The sequence below is a fragment of the Mycetomoellerius zeteki genome, unplaced genomic scaffold (genome assembly GCF_001594055.1).
Source record: "Mycetomoellerius zeteki isolate Tzet28-1 unplaced genomic scaffold, Tzet1.0 scaffold73, whole genome shotgun sequence".
Lineage (NCBI taxonomy): Eukaryota > Metazoa > Arthropoda > Insecta > Hymenoptera > Formicidae > Mycetomoellerius > Mycetomoellerius zeteki.
The window spans coordinates 1795758-1818626 of NW_017257753.1; the positions used below are offsets into that span (position 1 = coordinate 1795758).

The 22869-nt window shown below is 31.9% G+C and overlaps 3 protein-coding genes and 1 pseudogene across 4 annotated transcripts; 2 read left to right on the forward strand and 2 right to left on the reverse strand.

Annotated features, from left to right (window-relative positions):
* Positions 1-3218: 3218 nt before the first annotated feature.
* Positions 3219-9348, reverse strand: LOC108729330 (dnaJ homolog subfamily C member 10). The gene is made up of 12 exons (XM_018458389.1): positions 9053-9348; positions 6704-6857; positions 6410-6623; positions 6076-6287; positions 5687-5911; positions 5396-5608; positions 4893-5013; positions 4592-4810; positions 4247-4522; positions 3896-4172; positions 3594-3789; positions 3219-3489 (listed from the first exon to the last, which is right to left on the reverse strand). The coding sequence occupies exons 1-12, from the start codon at positions 9346-9348 to the stop codon at positions 3247-3249; spliced, it is 2646 nt and encodes an 881-aa protein (XP_018313891.1). The 3' UTR covers positions 3219-3246.
* LOC108729331 (uncharacterized) lies at positions 9207-13098 on the forward strand. The gene is made up of 5 exons (XM_018458390.1): positions 9207-9420; positions 10224-12293; positions 12373-12492; positions 12575-12728; positions 12990-13098. Exons 1-5 carry the CDS (start codon positions 9396-9398, stop codon positions 13096-13098), a joined length of 2478 nt encoding a protein of 825 aa, XP_018313892.1. The 5' UTR covers positions 9207-9395.
* Positions 13099-15692: 2594 nt separating this feature from the next.
* Positions 15693-19830, forward strand: Rab8 (RAS oncogene family member Rab8). 2 transcript variants are annotated; one of them, XM_018458531.1, is made up of 5 exons: positions 15693-16412; positions 16713-16773; positions 16890-17235; positions 17581-17583; positions 18327-19830. In XM_018458531.1, exons 1-5 carry the CDS (start codon positions 16289-16291, stop codon positions 18423-18425), a joined length of 633 nt encoding a protein of 210 aa, XP_018314033.1. In that variant the 5' UTR covers positions 15693-16288; the 3' UTR covers positions 18426-19830. The 2 variants fall into 2 exon arrangements, with proteins under 2 accessions (XP_018314033.1, XP_018314034.1); XM_018458532.1 differs by lacking the exon at positions 17581-17583.
* An 81-nt stretch (positions 19831-19911) lies between these two features.
* Positions 19912-22212, reverse strand: LOC108729332 (uncharacterized; annotated as a pseudogene).
* Positions 22213-22869: the final 657 nt, after the last annotated feature.

The following is a 22869-nucleotide window of genomic DNA, read 5'->3' on the forward strand; positions in this document are numbered from 1 at the left end:
AGGGAAGTCAAGGAAAAGTCCAGAGATTTAGCAAAATTTTCTGGAAAAATAAAATGGCTATAAAGAAGTTTAAAATATGCGTACATCACAGCCACGCAATTTTAGTTATACGCCCTCATGTGCTTTCACGGCTTGAGCTACCACTTGATAACGCGTAGTGGGGGGAAGAGTAGCCTTTATAATAGCAGATTGAGATTTTAATAAACAGGATTTAGTTTTGATAAAAAAGAAACTGTATTCATTGATTTATGCTGTCAATAAACAGCAGCAAGAGAAAGAGAGGAAGGGGAAAAGAATCGTTGTTCATATATAAAAGGAAAAGACAAAAATACTACTAACTTAACAATTAAATGCAGTATTAGCAACATCAATAATAATTTACACTGTTATGTTAAATTACTCTATCAACAAAATATTTAACGATTTTCAAATCAGGATGAAAATACAAAAATATTTCAAAATATGTATTACTGAAAGTCAGAGAAAATCAGAAAATTTTGTCTGGAAATTAAGGAAATGTCAGGGAATTTTGGGACGAAAAATTTGTGGCAACCCTGTAATTTTATTTTTAAAACTTTTGATATTGAAAAGCTTTTTTCTGTTTCAAAGAAATTGATGTTAGGAAAGTTATGTATTTATTATCCTTTAATTATATACGCCGTAAAAACAGCTATATTACTTATTTAATTCTCAATTGCATTTTTCTATTAGCACTGCCTTCGCATGCCGCGATTTATGTGATATCAGAAAGTACATTTGTATTAAAAATTACTTATACTCTATTCTATTCAAAAGAGTATTTATCTTAAATTTATATTAAATAATAATATAAGATAAAATTAATCAAAGCAAGATTATTTTTCATAGAAATGATATATAAAGTATAACTTAAGTTTACCTGTCAACAGTTTCGAAGTGCATAATTGTTAATAATGGAAATATACTGTTGCATTGCTTTTCTTCAATTAACACATTCCACCTTTAAATTTAATCACTGGAAAAATTAATTTCTATTTGAGTACATATTAGTGTAATTAATAAATGAGAAGAAGAACTTACAAAAAAAGAAGCACAGCACGTTTAGACATCTTTGATATTCGATATTCTATTCATTTATATATTTATAATTGAAACAAACTATACAAATAGTTTTAAATATCTACATGCGTAAAATGTGTATTATTTTATATATAAAATATTTGGATATATCGCATTTAAACACAACAACAAACACGGAATCGTAATGGTCCAGCGTTTTTTATAGCGTATTTATCTCTTAATTCTTATATTTGTGTAACAATTATACTTGGACGTTATTTTTAGAAAGAACTCAGATATTTCATCGAGTTAAATGTTAATACGTTTATAAAAAGAGAAAACCGTAAAAACTTATTTTTTAATAACTTCTTAAAAATATATTAGAAATATTAAAAAATAATAACTTTGGTTTATCTCATATTAATAAATGACGTTTATGATATCCATGTTTCTTACTGTACAAACAGAACCTCCGATAAAGATACAAAAAGAGTTTCGTTGTGATTGAACTTTTAATTTAATGCTTGAGATTTTAGATTTTATTAATTTGTTCATAAATATTTTATTAATTACTATGTATATAAAACATGTATAAAAATATCACAAAAGGACGAAGTATATCTGGTCTAGTTTTTTCTTTGTTCCTTTGGAAAGCATGGAATATATCAGGATAAACGGCAAATACCAGTTGTTGCGGTCAGCAATATATTAATTCCAGATAAGTACATTATTAAAATTTGTTAACAACTTCTAGTCTCTTGTTGCAACAATTCAGCAAATTAAATTATGATGCCAGATGCAAGAAATTATATCAATTTTTTCTTGTATTGAAATAAATTAGTTTTTCCTATGCCATCACTTGTACGTTTGATAATAGATTTTTGCTAAATATATATTATACATTATGTATCCGCAAAATAAATAAATGCATATTTCAATCTGCATATGTCCTACATTTTTCAATGAAAATGGGCTTTGTAAATATAGGATATTATAACAGATGATTAAGTAACTAATAATTAAGTCTACTTAATTATTAACTCACGTACTGAAAAAGCCAATCGTATATTTTTCCAATTTATAAAGTTTGTGTGATGATATATGAAAAAATAAATTTATTCGTACATTGCGAAGAAAGAATGCATGTATGATTGCAATAATAAAGTCGTACAAAAAAAGAAGTCACATATGACTTAAATTAGAATAAAAGCCTTAAATTCAATTTAGACACTATTATAGTTCATCTTGTTTTATGCGAGAATAAATTTTTTAAATTTCATCCTTAATTTTCTCAGTTATTCTTGCAACAATTTCGACGTTATTGTGCTTATTTTGTCTTTGAAATCTATTTTCAATAACATCTTAAAAATATCAGAAATATTAGAAAATAAGACTTTTGACTTACCTCATGTTAATGAATAATTTATGATTCATGTTTCTTTCTGTACAAACAGAATCTCCGATAAGTATTGGAAAAGAGTTTTGTTATGATTAAATTTTTAATTTGATACTTGAGATTCCAAATTGTTTTGTTCATCTAGATTTTATTTAGTTATATACGTACATAATATTAATTATATTTACATTATATATAATGATATGTACAAAATGTGTAAAATGTATAAAAGTATCACAATAAGACTAAAAAATATACCTAATCTAATTTTTTTCTTTGTTCCCTTTGTAAGCATGGAACATGTCAACATAAACGACAAGCATCAGTTGTGACAGTCAAGCAACAGATCAATTACCAAATAAGTAGATTATTAAAATTTGTCAATAATTTCTATTCCGTCGTTGCAATAATTCAGCAAATTAAATTATGATGCAAGAAATTATATCAATTTTTTCTTTCTTGTATTGAAATAAATTAGTTTTTCCTATGCCATCACTACGTTTGATAATAGATATTTGCTAAATATATATTATACATTATATATTCTGCAAAATAAATAAATGCATATTTCAATCTGCATATGTCCTACATTTTCAATGAAAACATAGGATATTATAACAAATAATTAAGTCTATTTAATAAATTTAATTATTAACTTACATATTGAAAAAACCAATCGTCGCCCTAATTTATATCAAAGTCTGTGATGACATATGAAAAAATAAATTTATTTATACATTGTGAGGAAAGAATTTATATATGACCGCAACGATAAAATAAAAGCTTTAAATTCAATTTAGGCACTTTGTCTATTATAATTCGTCATGTTTTGTGCGAGAATTAATAATTTTAAAAATTTCATCCCTGATTTTCTGAGTCGTTCTCGCAACAATTTCGACGCTATTGTGCTTACTTTGTTTTTTTTCTTTAGAATTGTATAATATTAGCGTCGGAAAGGATACATATTGTACCTGTATACTTTGTTTTATATATTGTTCGCATTTATGTATATAAAAGGAACAGTCAATCCTTCCAAATTTCATTTTATCCAGCAACTGAAATTAAACAGATTTTATAATTAATATGGCTACCAAATGAATTATAGATTGTAAAAGTTAAATTGGTTATTTACAAGTTTTACATTTGAAGTAATTTTTACCTGAGCAGCAATTGCAAATTCAGGTTGCAACTTTTGACAATGATGACAATTTGGTAAAGAAAAATAGATAATCAAATTATGCTTGCTGTCCAATAGCTTTTGAAAATCAGAAAAATTTAAATCGGGGATTTTCTTTGGGAAGAATGTTGTTATCCATGTTAACATGGATAATGAATCTCGCTGCCCATTGTACAACCTGTAATGTAAATAATAAAAATGAATTATGAATGCATATTGAGATATTTATTATGTAATTTACACAAATGCATAATTGAACATATACAAAACGTGTAATGACTTACGCGACTGTGTTTAAACCCTCACTTCCTAATGGATATATTCTAATATCGGGGTAAGATCGCACTCCTTGGGATGTACATAAGGAAGCCTCAACCTCGCAATTTACACTGGCAACATTTACAAAGGATAAAGCGCTCAGTGATCTCGCTACGGCTGACCATTCAGGTGCTAATCTTTGACAAGGCCCACACCATGGAGCAAAATAATCAACAATCCATATAATGTCATTCTTTTTCTTCCCCAATTTCTGACGAAAATTTTTCGTTGTTAGCTCTATAACTGTATGAAACAATCAAACATAACAAAAACACGCGGAAATATGATAAAGAAATTATTGGCATATTATCTCTTACCTGATGGGTTTCTTTTTTCGTTAATGAAATAGATAACATTTGCAGCTGTTTTTGATAACTTGAACTGATGTGTATTGCTACCGTTTATGAGCATGGCAGTAGGATAAAACTGTATGTTGTATTGGTGGCATAATGTATTGTGAACGGTACAATCAATAGTGCCAAAACGAACTATTGACCCATCAAATTCTAACGATGCCTTCCGAAGTTCTGACAGAAACTCTATACAAGGTGGACACCACGGTGTAAACCAATCTAGAAACCATACTTCATCTCCTGTAATATTTTACTACAGTTAGCATCATGAAATCTGTTAAAAATGTGTTTACGTTTACAATATAATACCATTGTTCCTTTGTAATATCGATAACACTTTTTCTGCAGAGAGAGCCCAAACATTTGTAGTTTTCATACTAATTTGCATAAATTTAATAATATCATTATTGAGATTACTTCCGTGATGAAATTCAAACGCTCCACTCGGCTTAAGCATGCCCCAAATTGGATATCGTGTTACACCTAATTTAGAACAAAACTGCCCGTTTCTGCCACAATTTATTTTACCTGAAAGATAGTATTTCATATATTGTGTAAAAATATTTTATATTTAATAATAAATCTATTAACGTGGATTAAAAATAACTACCTAGTTTAATACCACTGGGTGAAAACTTTTTCGTTTGCAGATTCAAATCTCGTAAATTTCCAATGTCGCCCATGTAAAAGCATACAAGCCAGGAAACATCGGACTTCATTTTCTTAATACGCTGTAAACCATGAATACTTTCGATAAAAATTAAAGTAAAACGATAATAAATCAAAATTGACCAAGAAATGTTCAACATAATTAAGAAAAGAAGAATATTGGTTGGTGCCCTCAAAATAAGAGTCACAAAAAAATGATATTAGGCACCAACATGTTCTTTGATCTTCCTCTTTTAATTGTGTTAAAAGTAAAAATTGTATACATAAATTAATAGTAATACTATAAAACTCTCTCTCTCTCTCTCTCTCTCTCTCTCTCTCTCTCTCTCTAATAATATATTAATTAATTATATATAATATATAACATAATATTACATATATATTATATATAATTATTAATATAACTAATAATGTACAAGTATAAATAACAAATTAACACTTTACTTTAAACTCATTGTCAGATAGCTCTTGTGGACCAGGCAATTGGTCTAAAAGTTTTTCTATTAATGTATTTATATCAAATATGCCATCAAAGTATATAGGCTCCCAAAAAGATTTATTATATATCGGTAGATAGACAGCGTTTGTATCATAGTATATCTTGTCATGACACTCATCATTCTTGCATGTAAACATTTTCACATCAATCAACTTGTCCTGGAAAAAAAAAGCGCTATTACAATGCTGTTTAATAGTCTTAGTAACATATTTCAATAAAAATAACACAACACTTACAAATGTAGCCGTTACTTTAATCCTTTCATCAGGGGTGAAACAATTCTGTTGATCATCGCATATAAATATTAACACAGGCATTTTCTTTACAATCTTGCCAGTTAAGTACTCCTTGAAATGAAATTCACTTAATTCATGTATATGAATATTCAGTCTGTCTAATACAAAACGTGTGATGGCTTCCTGTGTTTTTTTTCCTCTGTAATGCTCCCCGTGCTGTGAATTCTTTGAGACAAAAGGTGAATTAGTATTTCTTGCCGATTTAATCAACAAATATCATCCATAGAAATATCTAAAACTATGGAGAAATTATATAATTTCCTAAAAATTATATAGTCTAAGATTCTAAAGAAAAATCAAGCTCTCTCTCTCTCTCTCTCTCTGTATACCTTTTGAAAATAGAGCAACGCAGGATAGGCACGGATTCCTACTTGGAGACACAGTTGCCAGTTATATTCACAATTAACTGCTGCAATTTTTATAACACCATCAAGTAACTTAGCAACTTTCTTCCAAGTCGGTGCTAAGTGATGACAATGACTGCACATCGGAGAATAGAAGTTTACAAACCAACTTGAATGAGAATTAATAACACTTTCATCTGCACACAGAGATAATATTATTCAGTTTAGTTCTTAATTTTAAATATTTGGCAGTTTAACATTAATACATGTCATTTCATATTTAATGAGACAAGCATAAAGAAAGTTATTATATACTCACAATAATCATTTTTTCCCAAATTAATAACATATTTGTCATCATCGTATATAAAACTGTTTTGATAGTAATTCCAAGAATGATAGGTTTGTTTCTTATGAGATTGATTGAGACCATCTTCTCCATAAAGATCGTATTTATGTCTTAAGTCACTGTCCTTTAATGTCTCATAGGCTGTTGTTAATTTGACAAACTTATCATGAGCATTTGGATCATCCTGGAAAATACTGAAGCATTATTGACAATATAATATAACAAAGAAAACAATAATGGTATACTATACTCTAATTCACATACGATATTTTTGTCAGGATGATAAAGAATAGCTAGCTTCTTAAAAGCTCTTCGGACATCATCCTGATCAGCAGTTTTGTTTATACCAAGGATCTCATAATAATCTTGTCCTCGTGTTAAAGAAATAATAACAATGAGATTAACAATGACTTTATACCTATAACAAGAATAAATATGATACTATCCTTTACATATAAAATTATTAAATTATAATTAGAATACAAAGTCAGGTTCTATTCGATATTATTACTGAGTACATTAATAATATCTAATATAAAAGCAAACAGACAGAGAGAATTATCTTCATATTTAAACAGTGGCAAATGAGAATACGTCTTTTATGAAATTCTCTAAATTTATAGGAACTGTAGTATCAGTTTATAATAAAAAAATCTTTTGTTAAGATATAGCTTTAATTTAGATAATATATTGTACACATACATGTTTAAAAAAATTTATAGCGGCTACGTTGCACAATAATTTAATGCTGTGCTGCACTTTCAACTCTCAAGCCAGTCAAAGTCAGTTTTTCATCGGAACACCAGTCACCACATATCCCCGCATATTACAGTACTCCCACGTTCTGTGATGTTATCGTTTGACCGTGTTTGGGAAACCGCAAATCCTGTTTAACCTTGATTCCGAAATTGTCGTTACAAGAAAGTGTAAATAAGTTTCTTGTTACTCACGAAACACTTCGACATCGTACTAGTCTTATTTCTTTCTCAGGATCGACTAAATAGTGTATCCTATTATATTTTTTTATTAAATTAAAAGAAAAAAACATTTTGTTTCCTATTATAAATCATTCTGTATAAAATTCATGTACTGTAATTGTACTTCAAACGACATTTGCATCTATTCTTATTATTGCATCTGAGAGATTACATCTATTCTTCTCGTACATGTCTTATATGTGCATCAATTGTTCAAACGACAAAAAATTTGTAATTAAAAATTATGCATGTATCACAAAAATTTCAGTCGTAATCGTAAAGCCGTAAGCAAATCAGCTAATCACAGTCAAGCATTTCAAAATGAGTGCAATAGGTGCATTCAGAACGACAACTGCTCACTGAGCTCTTGTACCTGTTTGGTCTATATTTTTAGTTCTAATGGAATATGCCAATCAGATGCAAGAGCTCACTGAGCGCTCAGTGAGCGGTCGTGCTTCTGGATGCACCTAAGGGAGCGTTCACACCTTAACGGAAAAGCAGAAAGCGGAAAAGCAGTGGCCAATCACAACTCGCGCTGGTAGTAAGTCCGGATCTACAATAGGTGTTTTAATGCGGGGTCTACAATGGTCGCGTTCAGCAGACTCAACTGTTGTACAACTGTTGCATAAAAGTCTGCTGAACGCACTCCGCTCAGTAACCGATACTCAACATGTTTAGTGAGCGGACGCCATTTTTTGCATCAAACTTTTTCTCCGCTACTTCAGCTCAACATGTTGTAAAACAATATGGCGGGACACATGTGTAAGGTATAAACACGAATTCGAGGTTAGAAGTTAGAAACTTGGTAGAAACTTGAACTAGAAATTCGACATAGTTTGCGTCTTGTAATTATTAACAATTATAGTTTTGTATTCGACAACTTTTAATTACATTTTCAGATTTAGTTTTCTCCAGTTTGTTTGTCGTTCCTCCAATTTCTTTGTGAGATATTACATCCTCTACAATAGTTTTGTATATAAAAACTTGGATGTGTGATATATGATAGACATTTGTGCCTAAGAAAGCAGCTATATCACCAAATCGTTCTAAGTATCTGCGTTCGTCGCTGCTAGGTATGCCATGTACTTGCTACAATTTAAAATCAAGTGAACTAGATTCAGTTTAAAAACAAACATTAGGCAAATTATTTTTAATTAGTATCCATTAATATTATAGACCCCGCATAAGTAGTACAAAAAGCCGAAATTGTCGACTACCAGCGCGAATTCTGATTGGCTGCTGCTTTTCCGCTTTTTGCTTTTCCGTCAAGGTGTGAACGCGCCCTAATAGGCCTGTTCTTTTTGGCTGAATTTTTGCACCAGTTCACCTTTCTTCCTTTTTTTTCCACGAGGAAAGAAGAGGAAGAAAGACGAACTGGTGCAAAAGTTCAGCCAAAAAGAACAGACCTATTAACTTCGAGAAAAATGTGTGTAGAGGCTCTAAATTTCACATTAAAACCAACCATTACAGTCGTTAACCAATCAGCAATTCTTTGGTCGAATTTTTATGTCCAAAACGGCGTTTATAAAAGTCAACATATATTTTCGCGGCATATTCGCCATTAAACAAGTTGCTCGAGCCTTTTTAATTTTTTATTTCAAGCTTTTTAAAGCGCTCCTTCAAGCAGTCTACGCACCAAACGCGATTATTTATGTGCTGTTTGGCGTCGGTTACGCCATTTAAAACTTCAGGCAGTTCGGGCCCGCAACGTTGACCAATTTGGCGCGCGCGTTCCTGGATGAGGGGCGTTCTGTGATGAGGGGAATTGCTCGAGCGTCGCAATTGGCCGTTGAAATAGGCGCGTAAACACACAGCCAAGCTGTTTCGTGCGGATTTCACTAAGTCCACGTTCAAGTTAAATAGACATCCAAATCCAAACAAGTCATCAGAAAAGCGGGAAGATCGGACTGCGCCGGAGTGTCGGAGGTGCATTCGTGACAAGGCGACTACGTGGCAAAAGGGTGCGGAAATCAGGACGGATGTCGCCAAGACGAACTCGAGCAGGTAAGACAGAGATATGTATATATATATATATATATATTTCTAGATGTTTCCCTCCTTCATTTCAAGTGCAAGGTTATAGCTTTCCTCGTACGCGATATGCGTTTCTTTTCGCATGGATTTCGAGAACTCGAGACGCTATGTTATCGACTTGGTCGAGAAAATTATTCGATTCCCGTCATAGAGCGATTCCGACTTTAAGCTCCAAACTTGACCAGCAAAATTGTTTGCTGGAATTCCGAACTGTATAATTTGTCATCCTTAGACCCGGTTTCACCAATGTAAGATGAATTTTAATTTTGGTTCAATTTACTCCTCATCTTTTTTTAATTCTGAAAAATAGAAAAATATAAACAGTAACTTAAACAGAGATTAAAGTTAATTTTACATTGGTGAAACCAGGTCTCACAATCTTTCTTTTACTCAATTCTGTAACAATTACATTACATTAACTTTAATCTTGATTTAACTTTTATTTTTTTCTAACTTTCAAAATTAGATAAAAACCAAGAATAAATTAAATCAAGATTAAAATTAGTTTACATTGGTAGAAATGAACATTTGTAAAACAATAGTTAATAGTTCTATCTTTTTCAAAAACTTAAATATAATAATTATATAATACTTAATTGCTAAGTTAATTGGAGTTTGATTGAAGCCTGAAGTCAGTCTTAGATTTTTCATAAAACTTTTAATGATTTGAAAGATAGTTTTGAAATGTTTTATTATATTATTATATTATATAATGTTTTATTATATTATTATATTATATATTATTATATTATATAATATTTTATTGTTTGCAGCAACGGCAGAACAATCTGCTATTTCCACTAGATCTAAGACACAAAAAGTAAAAGTAAGCCAGGATGTGGTCAAGTCAGCACAGAAAGTCAAACAGTCGCAGAGAAAGAGGAAATCTAATGTTGAGAGTAATTTGGAAACAGCCGCTAAACAAAGTGCCAAAAAAGAATCATCTGATCCGGAGGTAACGCTTAAAAAGTCCACAAAGAAGAAAACTACTCGTCGAAAGCTTTATTTACACAAAGAAGCAGATACATCTATATCACAAGAAGGCCAGAATATGGATCTCAGTGAATCAATCAGAATATTAAGAGACAAGCATTGCAACAATATTGCAATGGTGGAACTTGTCAAGACTAATTTATTTCAATACAATGCCTCAACAAATCGGGATTCGGAGAAAATGCTTAATGGAAAATTACAATGGAATATCTCTGCCACAAGTACAAAGATATCGCCTGTCATAGTTACTCCTAAGAGTACACCTCCCAAGTTTAGTCTTACACCGCACAGATCTAAAAAGACACCCAAAAAATCACCAATCTCCATAGGTTCTCCAAAGACACACTCAATAGCCGTACCGAAGCTATTTAAGAGTCCACGAAAGTTATCTCTTGCTGCCACAGGCGAGGATTCTGAAGAGAGTTTAGAAAAATCAGATAGTGATTCTCACAGTAAGAAATCACGAAAGAGTAAAAAGGACAAGTTAGGCAATAGTTCCAAGGCCGATAAAAATGCATCAATGTCGCCAACAGCAAAAAATAATCACAAGACGTCTAACTTAAATTTAATTGTACATAAATTCTCGAAATCTCCGAAAATAGTGTTGAAGTCTCCAAAATCGAAAAAATCAAAATCACGTAAATTAAAATTATTATCTTCACCCCAGATGCAAAAGAGCCCGAGAATAACGCCTTCTACTAGTCCTAATACTACACCAAATCTTGAGATTGACAAATCGTCCAAAATTAGCTCAAAAAAATCTCCTTTATCCAAGGGAAAGAATTTATCATCAATCAAATCACATTGTTTAAGTCCAAAATTAACAAAGATATTGACGGCTTCACAAATGAAAGATATGCTGGCTAAACCAGTAGTGGTATTGGATAAGTTATCGCCCGAAAACATGAAACAAAAACATGTAGTCACTAGTAAAACTCGAGATACTTTGATCAAAGTAAGATCTTCAAATGGGACAAGGAACAATTTGAAAGTAATAATAATACCAGTTGAGGACGTTTCTATTAAGCGAAATTCTAATTCTGAATTAAAAAGTAATAGTATGGAGAAACCACGAATTAGTAATGCTAATAAAATATCAAGACTTAAATATAATACATTAATACAAGGAAAGATGCCCTTAGTGTCGTCTACTCCACGAGAGGAAAAAATGATATCAAGAAACACTAGTTTGTTGTCTGATACTTCTATTGATTCTGTAAATAATACTTCTCTTAATACCAGATTAAGACGTCAAGGACAGACAAAATATCAATCCAACATGCAGCTAGCTAGTACAATGGATAAAAACACAGACATTGAAGATGTATTTTCACCTTCTCTTTTTAATAAAGAAATTAGTGATACTAGTCAATCTCCCCTTGTAAATGTCACGAAACTAAACACTACTTACGACAAGGATGATTTGGTGGAAAAGAAGCAAGAGAACAATACCTATGAATTGGAACAACCACAGACACTAAGCTTACGACAAATGATCAGAAAGCGCAATTCAACAGACGCGAATTTAAGCGTCTTGAGAGGTAACGTTAAAAAAGCTAAAGTGCGTTTTGCGGATATATCATCTGACGCACATAGTGCACAAAACTCAATTAACAAGCTGAACGAATCACGATCGAGTATATTACATAATGTTAATGCACAGCATAGAAACAATGTTATGAATTCAACACAAAAATCGAAAAAAGCTGAAACTGCAAAGTTTACTCGGAATACGCTGATTTCTCCTTTCAAGAACTCAAATCCAAGAACACACGGAGGCACACCGGTAGTTCAGTTGAATACAATTCAAGTAACACCAAAAACCTTTGCATCAATTGAAAAGAAATCAGGTGAAACAAAAAATCATTCGTATTTTACATTTGTTTAGATTTTATTTTATATTCTAATAACATTCCGATTTATTTTCAGAGAAAAAATCATCGTTGAAAAAAGTACCAAATTTCGGAAGAATACATGAACAAATGTTTGCTAAATCAGAATCGCTTGTAGATGCAAAGAAACGTTTGGAAGCTAGACATTTAGCGTTCAGTAATTTGATAATATTATTATTCTGCATACGTCGACAACTTTTATAAATGCTAATAATTTTGCTAATAAATCATTTTTGTAGCTACGAACAAATCATTTTCAAAAGATACGAAATCGGAACAGAAGAAACTATTACCAAGTGACACTAAGGATGGTATTCATAACAGATTTGGGTTTAAATTGAAAAAGTCAGAAGCTACGCATCTTATGTTGAAAAAGCAAACTGTTTTTTCAAGGTATACTAAATTTATTTTAAGAAAAATATTTTATAAAGCAATTTATTTACAAGATTGTGCTTTTATCTATATTACAAGCTTAAGATATATAATTTGAGTTTTATTAAATTTTATTGAACATATATTATCGCAGCTATAGGATGACTAATGATGAAAGGATTTAAATGCTAAATTAAATAATGTACTTATAGATCTATGTGTAAGAAACTTTAAAGTATAATAATTCAATATAAAATTTTATAAAATTGTGAACATTTGTAGGCAAAAACAGCAACATGAAGCGCGGATGATACTGAAGGGTGTACGAACAAATCGACGGTTTGAACTGCAAATGAAGTCTCGAAATATAAATTTGTGTGAAGATACGTAGTTTGATAGCGTGTACCTCGATCTTTCTTTTTGTTAATGTAGTTTATTATATAAGTTCTTCTTTCTCTTGAAATTTGAAAGCGTCTTTTATTAATACTGATTAAAAATTTTAGGAGAGGGGAGAATTTCAAGAAACTTTAAGTATTTTATTTAATTATATTCATGTAAATATTAAGAAACGCATGTATCATATGCTGTCCTTTCTTCTTCTAAGGGAGAAACTAAAAAATTTTCCTATATATATATATAAAATCGATTTGTTACCATATCCGTAAAAAAATGAAAATTTTAAAAAATTATTAATGTTAACTATATTTTCTCTTTTTTAATGTGAAGTTTAGGAATAAACAATTTAGGATCTTTTACAAAATTACGTGTTTTTTGGAGGAATTTTATATCTCAAAATGGAATGAAATTTGGAATTATATTATCAATTTATACAGAATCCATTAAAAAGTTCGGAAATGCTAATATATCTCGATAACGATCAACTATGGCGAAAAATATATAAAAAGTAAAGTTGTAAGACTAAAAAAATTGTACCTATGTTTTTTTTATCTTTGATCATTTTCAAGATATTTTTATCCATTTCAGGATTTTTGTAGGATCCAATATACCGGAATAACAAATGATTTAATACTTAATGATATTAACTTAAGATAATTTGTAAATTAAGTATTATATATTTTTATGAGTTGTTTTTAAGCCACAGACCATTTTAATGTGTTAAAATTTTAATAAGTCAATTCTGTGTGTGAAACACATAGAACTTACTTTCATCAACTTTTATTTATAAATAATCCACAAGCGCAATATAGTTTGATTTATTTGTATAATTAATATTCGCTTTTAACTGTTAATTAACTATTAATGTTATTGCTAAATAAGCTTATATCAAGATTATAATAAAAATGCTCTGGCGTATCTTGGATATCTATATGAACTAAAATTATTTCTCATAATCTCAGAGAATGTAATTTGAAAGTTATTTCTAAAAGTTTGTTTTTCTTGTATGTGTGATATATATATATATTACATATGTACGTACAGGATGAGCGTTATTTAATATCTGACAGATCCAGCCATAGCTTTTTATTTATTAATTTTAAGTCATTGACTTGGAAAAATTGCGTGGCCAGAAAGAGTTGTGTATCGCATCACTGAATGAAAAATTATTTCAACACAAAAAGAACGTGAAGGCAAGTCGCTTTTTTTCCTGTCAAATAGAGGATTAAAATAAACATAGTACGTAATGCTGATTTGTCTAATCGATTTCTCTGCTGTAATACAGAAAGATAAATCAATTTTAAATATTTATGGTGCACGAGGCCAGAACAAATCTTAATTAAGGCCTAAATGTTCAATTTTACAAGCTAAAATCTTTTTAATGAGAGCTCTGATAGATTAAGAAACTTGCATGGTTTATACCTGAAATGTTTGCTAAGAAAAAACAAAATTTAAGTAATACTGGTCTTTAAGGTTTCTAAAGCTTTTTTTAATGAGAACCAAGATAGCGAAAAACTTATGATTTGTATGTATTAATGTTTCGCGCTAAGAAAAAAGAAAAAGTCAATGTAATCTAGGAAAAAGGATGTAGGAAAGTAAAACATGTTTGTGTTTCAATAAAGTTTCTATTCTTGCCAGATGTTTCTAATTTATTTCCTTTGACGAAGACATTCAAAGAAAAGAAGCGATATGGAAGAGGAATCTTTATTTCATTAGCTGGATAAAATCTTGGGTCAAATACTGTAGACTTGAAATCTTGAATGTAACCCCTCCGAAACTGACGGCAAAATCTATAATGATAGATCTATGAGATCCATTTAATTTATGTTGATTAAAAGGCACTAATTAATTTCAAGGAACCAAAATGACACATAACTCGTATAAAAAAGAATGAATACTAATATACTGTCGACATGAGTGTCTTTCTATCTTTGTTATTCATTGAATTCAAGAAAGATAAAATCATGTTTGTGTCTCCTAAAAGGAAAGTAGCCTGTGTCATCCACATATAAATCATGCATTAGCAGCTACTTTCTTTTTAGAAGAAACAAGATGTTTTCCAGCAAGAGACAAATGACGGTGCAACACAGTGAATCATTTCATCTTTGTTTAACATTGACAAACAAAGATATAATGACTGTAATTATACTGTATCATCCTGTCTTGCTGAAAAGCATCTACAAGTGTCGTCTTATCTATGTTATTCCTTGAACGTCAAGAAGAATAGAATAATCAGTTGTATCTCCTAAAAGGAAAACCCTGTATTATCTGAGTCTTTCTTGCTTGTAAAACACCCACGATTGAGTGGATCTAATAAATCCACCATCAGTTTCCGAGGGTTAAAACTTTATTATTATGAATCATGAACATGATCTCTGAATACCTGGCGACAAACGCGACAGAATCCCTTCGCGATCTCGTCGCATCTGAATATCTGTGATCTGCAGATATTCAGCTAAAAGGAACAGGACTTACAAAGACTCTGATCCTCATCGTAATTGAGGTAGACGCGGTTCGAGAATTCGAGATCGCCGCGAGACGAAACACGTGTTGCGCACGCGCATTCGGTGGCGCATGGTGGCCACCACACGGGGGCGAAATCGCGTCGGAGTTCGCGGACGGACGGCTGTCACCGCTTTTTTGTGTGACACAAATGTTTTGCGCGATTAATACGCTTTGTTAATTCGCGGTCGCGCGGTCACGAGCGTGTACGAGGGTTACGCGAGCGAGCTCCCTTCTCCCGCGATTTCTCGCGCGCGGTAGATCCACGCGTCACCGCCCGTCTGTACTGTCATCGCGTCCAAAAGTCGAGATTCCGTCGGGAGAGCCAGGAGCAGACAGAGAAGGAGAGACAGAGAAAGAGAGAGAGAGAGAGAGCGCGAGCGAGCGAGCGAGCGAACATCGGAGGAAGGAGAACGCGCCTCATCAAATGTCTCGCGGACGAGACGGTTAGATATCTTCGGTGGTGAGCGAGAGAGAGAGAGAAAGAGAGAGAGAGATAAAAAGGACCTCAAGAGGGAGAGAGATAGAGAGACTCGGCCAGCTGGTGTTGCGAATTCGTGGGCCCGTCACGAACGTCAGGAAGTATCGTCCGCGAAGCGCCCGGAACTCGTAGTGAGCGATAATAATCGCTCGGGGAAGCACAGCAGCGGCTGCGACGATCCCGTGCCATCATCGCAGCGACAATGGCAAAGACGTACGATTATTTATTCAAGCTGCTGCTGATCGGCGACTCCGGCGTAGGCAAGACCTGCGTGCTGTTCCGATTCTCCGAGGACGCGTTCAACACCACCTTCATCTCGACCATCGGTACGTTTGTGTCGGCACACGTTTCTCTCCCACCTCCCCCCCGCGACCTCCGTCTCATTTCTACGTTTATTAATCGCTGCCTTCGGTGGCGCGGACCGGGGTGTGTCTCTCTCGAGAAAACAGGCCGAATGTTATTCGATAATAGACAAAGAGCGCATTATGCTGCGCCGTTTACAGTAATGTGATTCATCCTGTGCCGCGCGCTATCCGACCTCGAGATCCGCTGCTTTCCGTTTCCCCGTATCTCCGGAAAGTAGCTGGAATCTTGATTCTATTATACTATTTCCTTGTACGTTTCAGGCATTGACTTTAAGATTCGTACCATCGAATTGGACGGAAAGAAAATTAAGCTACAAATATGGTAAATATACTTTACGTTCTTCCTTTTCGTTCGTCACATCGAGAGCAATTTAGTCTCATAAAGTCGTGATGTAGATCGTACTGCAATATAATTGAATGTATTTTTTGCACTTGTAGGGACACCGCTGGACAAGAAAGGTTTCGTACCATAACTACAGCGTATTATCGTGGCGCGATGGGAATCATGTTGGTGTACGACGTTACAAACGATAAAAGTTTTGAAAACATTAAAAACTGGATTCGTAATATAGAGGAGAATGCGTCAGCGGATGTGGAAAAAATGTTATTAGGCAATAAGTGTGAGCTTACAGACAAGAGGCAAGTGACGAAGGAAAGGGGCGAACAACTGGCTGTGGAATATGGCATTAAGTTTATGGAAACCTCGGCGAAATCTAGTATCAATGTGGAAGAGGCTTTTTATACTCTGGCACGTGATATCAAAGCGAAAATGGAAAAGAAACTGGTGAGGAAACATGAATCGTATCATATATATTTCAAGATATTACAGATACTGATTGTCCGAATATAGATTACTCTGTAATTAGTATTCATATTTCTGGAATTAATATGTTATAGTTAGTATTCATGTGTAAAGCCATGTTTCAATGTGTAAAGCCATGACACATGTAAAAATCTATTATACATAGAGATATTAATAATTAGAATAATATAAATTCGAGAAAGATATGCTTAATTATATGTAAGTTTTCACATGAACATTTTTATCTTATATGTACTACAAAATAACCACTGTTTCTCTGTTTCCTGTCTGTGTTTCTCTGTGTTTGGTGCTGGTCTATCTTGGCAGAAGGTAACTTTCTTTGTACACCGTTGGTTTTTAACGTTTTTAAATTATATGTCTTGAATTATATATCTACAATCAACAAAACATTTTGTGATGATATATATCGTTGCATCTTGTCATATATCATATATCAACTTCTATTAATTTGTTTTGATATTGATACGATTGTTATGATAGGCAAATGTCTACTAAAAAGCTGTATATAACTTTATGTTAATCAAATATCCGCATTAACTGAAAACAATACTTATTGCTTCAATTATTGCTTATGTGTCTGATATCAGTTTCAATTTATGTTAAGTCTGTTTTTTATAACTAAACTAACGTACACTTTTGGAATTTCAAATAAAATAGGTATACGTTTGATATTTAGCTAAAGCGAAAAAGAAATTTTGGTGCAGGAAAAACATTCAATGTCTTGCTTGAACAGTATATATCATTTTAATTTTGCATTATATTACACTAAGCTTGCCTAACATCTGAATTTATGTTATTTCCAATTAACTTTGTGGTAAATTATTTCTAATAATCGGACAAATATAAATCACAATGAGATAACACGCATGCTGTATTACGTTTGCATTTACTAACATTAATTGTTAGACCGAATAATAAATAACATTTAAACTGGTTATGAACAAAGTGTATAAAAAATGGTGTGAGATTACGATGAATTTTGTGCACTAAATATATCTTACACTATACATTCTGTTATACATTCTGTTAATACTGTGTCTTATTTTATATAGGAAGCATCGAATCCACCAAAAGGCGGCGGTCATCAATTGAAAGCTTCAGAACCACAAAGGAAGCCACCTAGTTGGCTCGCCCGTTGTACTATACTCTGACCCCCCAAATATTTTCAACTGTTCAAGGAGGCGCATCTATTTACTATCATTATTTACTTATGTTCATTTCGTCGAACAAAACCGATGTTCTGTGGAACTTTTCACATTTCAAGTATCGGATATAGTGGGTTTATTCCTTGACAATGAAACGCATCGTATTAAAGACTCAGAAATTATGAAACATGAATGTATTTTTTTGCCGAAGAAACCCTCAGAGGAGAAAGTATTAAAATGTTTTATTTTTATTATATAGAAAGGGAGTGTATACGTGAGTGCATTACATGAATGTTGATTCATGCAACTTTTACAATTTGTTATGCAAACATTTTATTGTTAATCAATATAATTAAAGGGAAATAGTTAGGTGAAATAGTTTCGCGTTGGTTTAAGTTGACGGAATTTATATCCTATTGATGTGATCTATATCCTATCGTATCTCTTAACCCTAATCGGTATTCGCTCTGAAATTTGTGGGTCCATTGTACTTTAAATTAATGCGTCTTTGCTTAAAGTCAACGGCTTTCTTTGTTTTGAAAGTCAAAATCCGAGGGAATAAGATTAAAATCTTAAAATTATGTGGATTGTGAAAAATTATAAATAAACGTAATTGAAGAAAATGTCCGAATCCACACGAATACCGATTAGGGTTAAAAAGTTATTATACAATATAATTTATTGAATCAGATAAAAATGTCATGTATTAAGCATGTGATATATCAAGCACGCAATTTCTCCTCTGGTTTTCTTATATCAAGGGTAATGGTCGATTTTTTATCGAAAAATCACTGTTGAGTGTAAAAGTACGTGTTACTTAATTTTTATGGCAATGGGATGAAGTATACAATTTCTTATGCACGAAATTCTGCAATTCATATTTCAATATAATTTATATCGTATGTGTTTCTCTTTATCGGAGGACCATGTGTCTATAGAAACATAGGAACATACATCACACCGTACAACATCACATACAATGACTAAAAGTAAGAAAAAAAAAAATAAGATTAAGCAGTATAGGTATCACAATCGTTTTTATACTGTTATTAAGCAGATATAGCTTTTTCACAAAATTAACAGGAAAAACGTAAAGTGTACTAGAGCATTAACCGATGTAATTAAAATGCCTTGTGACGAATTGAACAAAAACTTTATAGATTTTGTTATATCACGGATAGTAATAGAATTTTTTATTAGGTCTAAAAGGAAAGAGACAGACGAGCATGAATTATGCGAGGCTTATCTTCCGATGAGATTTATTTTGCATATAGAGATAGATTCGTTTACAGGGAACCGCAATAAAAGAAAAAAATAAACAAATCTCTTTCGTTCGCTGGTTGTCATGATGTGCATCTTGCAAATTTGCATTTTTACCATCAAAACTTGTTCAACTTATACTTAAATATACAAACGATTATTATAATACATTTTTTATTAATCCTGTACATAATACGTGTTTCAGTACATTTATTGATAAAATCCTGTCCTGTTATTCTTTATATAGATGGCGGCGGTAATTTTCCTATCTTCAAATGCGCATCGTAATTTACGGATTCTTGTGCGGAGCCTGTGTTCCTGATCGTCATCGAAGCTAGCATATATTCCAACTCTTTTATTTTCGCTTTGTCCTTTTGATGTATCGCATGTGTACACAAACCCACAGTTTGTAAGCGTTGGTTGAAAATAATAGTTTCTTTGCAGGATTTGTACAGGTATCGATGCTCCTCTTTAAGTTTCGCGATTTTACTAAAAAGTTAATGATGAATTATGAAGCTACAAGATTAAATTCTAGCTTTATTATTAATGTTATCGTCGCAGAAAAACCTATCGTAGAATCAGCCATTAAAATTTAATTCTGATTTAGATTAGAAATAAAGCTGCAAGTGTAAAATCAAGTTTTAAAGGGGTTTATTTTTTATAGCTGGATTAGTGTACACTTTGTGTACTCAAAGTGAAACAAGATATATGTTTGAAATTCGACGAAAACGAGAAAGAAAGTCTAATGCAGCATAACAATAAAAAACAAACTTTACGTTTAATATTACAAAGCTTTATATATAAAGAAATACTTCCTAAAGCTTTTAAAGTGAATCTCACTCTGAAAGGTGAAACCTCTCTTAAAGATTGAAAATTGAGCCGCTTTTTTTCAAGATTGGCTCAATTTTCACTCTTTAAAATGAGAGTCCATTCCAAAAATTTAAAGAGTAAGATTGAGTGTTTTATTTAAGTGCTTCTAGTTGAATACAGCGAATATTTGACAGGCTTATTCACGACGAGGTCAAACGTACTGATCGATAGTGGTAATAGCGCGCGAATTGTCACGTTGAAGCTTCTTTAAAGCTTGCTCCATTATTTTGTTGCTCGCATCCCTCTGATGCAGCTTCTCTTCTAAGCTCCGAATTTTTATTTTACACTCAGCCTCGTGTATCTTCGCGGTCGCGGCTTGACTCATCAGGGACTCGCATTGCTTCGTCATCGCGTCATACTTGATTCGCAATTGAAGACTCTCGACCTGATTTTTCGTTTGCTGTTGCTGCGACTCGTTCGCCACCTCCGTGATCGCTTTCAGGCGCATCTTTAACTCGTGAGAAACTCCACGCTCTTTTTCCAGCTTCAACTCTGTACTATATAAAGCGTGACGAGTTTCTAGTAGATCCTTCTGCATCGTCTGCAGGGTAATCTGTCCCCGAAATGTACATAATTCATAATATAATTAATAATTAATTGAATAAACTACTATAAAAAGTCAGTATTTATTCCGTAATAGGAAAGATTTTTCTTCCTTAAAAAAAGATGCAACTCTTGTTCTAACATTATTATTACTCTGCTCAATTTGGAAAAGACATTAAGAATCAGTTTTTGAATCTTTTTCAAAAAAAGTAAAGAATTTTTTCGAAACGAAAACTGTAATTTTCATAAAGATAATTTTGCATAAGTAAATCCAATTAACTTAATTGGAAATTAATTTCATCGAGTTTCTAATCAATACAATTATATCATAATTAATTATAATTACTATAATTTCACAATTAATATAACTGTATAATTCATCTTTTCTAATATCGTAATCTTTGTTTTCTTATATTAAACAAACAAAAATTGATTATATCTACTATTTAATACTAGTCTACATTCTATCACAATAGTTTAAGGTGATTTCGTCCAAATTCCAATTAACTTAATCAATTAATTTGATTAATTTAACTGAAATTGCAAAATTTTAATTGAATAATTTATCGTCCCAATCTAGTTTTTTTCTTAAGTATTAAAAAACCAAACAGTAATTATTCTGTTCACGTTGGCAAACTAACTAGTATAAATATTTGTTAATCACTCCGATTAATTAAGTTGAGTTTGGAGTTCGGTCGAAGTCGTCCTTTAAGTCCGCCCTAAATATTTTCTAAATATCCTGTAACATCTATAAATATCCTGTAATATCTATAAGTCTCTGTGTATTATTAGTATTGCTTTTCTCTCTCTCTCTCTCTCTCTCGTGTGTTAATTTAGGACACGTTACAGGTTCATGCTGGGCGTAAAAGGGTTAAGTACACTTCAAATTAATCAATATAGTAAGTGGTATTATATTTTACCGTGTTGCTTTGCAACTCATAAAACTGTTCACGAAATTGCCGTTCCAATTGAGAAAAATCCTGCACACTCGGCATGTTTTCATCATCCATAATAATTCGCGACGTAAGTACTCCTGCCTTGGAATAATTATTAAGTAATGCGGAACGTGCCTGAAATTATCAGCTTTAATTCTCGTTTTTTGCAAGTGTTTTTAAATAGGAAAGACAGCTCGGTAGAAATTGTTCAGTAAGAAATTTAATTTAAATTATGATGTGAGATGACTTGTACGTAATATTTACGTTTTACTTTAATCAGAATTTGCGATATATTTTCGTCCTGTATTAGTTAATGCCGAATACGTCTAAAGTTCTCAACTTTACTTAGCTTTTACCTGCGATTATTTTCAAGTATAGGAACGCAAATGACGGATTTTCAAACAAGACAGTTGACTAATAAATTATAATTAATGCTATATATAATATATAATATTCATAAATGAAGTATATTATAAATAACTTATTATTAATATCCATAATTTATAATATTTATTAATATCTATCAATGGCATTTAATATCAATGGATTTGCGAATTTGTTCCGAATACGTGATATTGTTTGTTTAATTCCGACATGTGTCTATAATTTTTATATATTTGTCTTATTTTATTATTGTAATTATAGTATAAAACTACCAATAAAAGATCTGCCAATATATATAATACTTAATCTCATCTTGTTCTACATATTGCATTATTTTATTAAGCTCGTAAATTTTAGTTGTACTCGAGTTCGCATTCGTACTTCGCCGTTTTTATTTTTCGCACATAAAATATCTGAATAGTGTCTGAGCATCTCTCCATTTTTCATTTTCATGTACT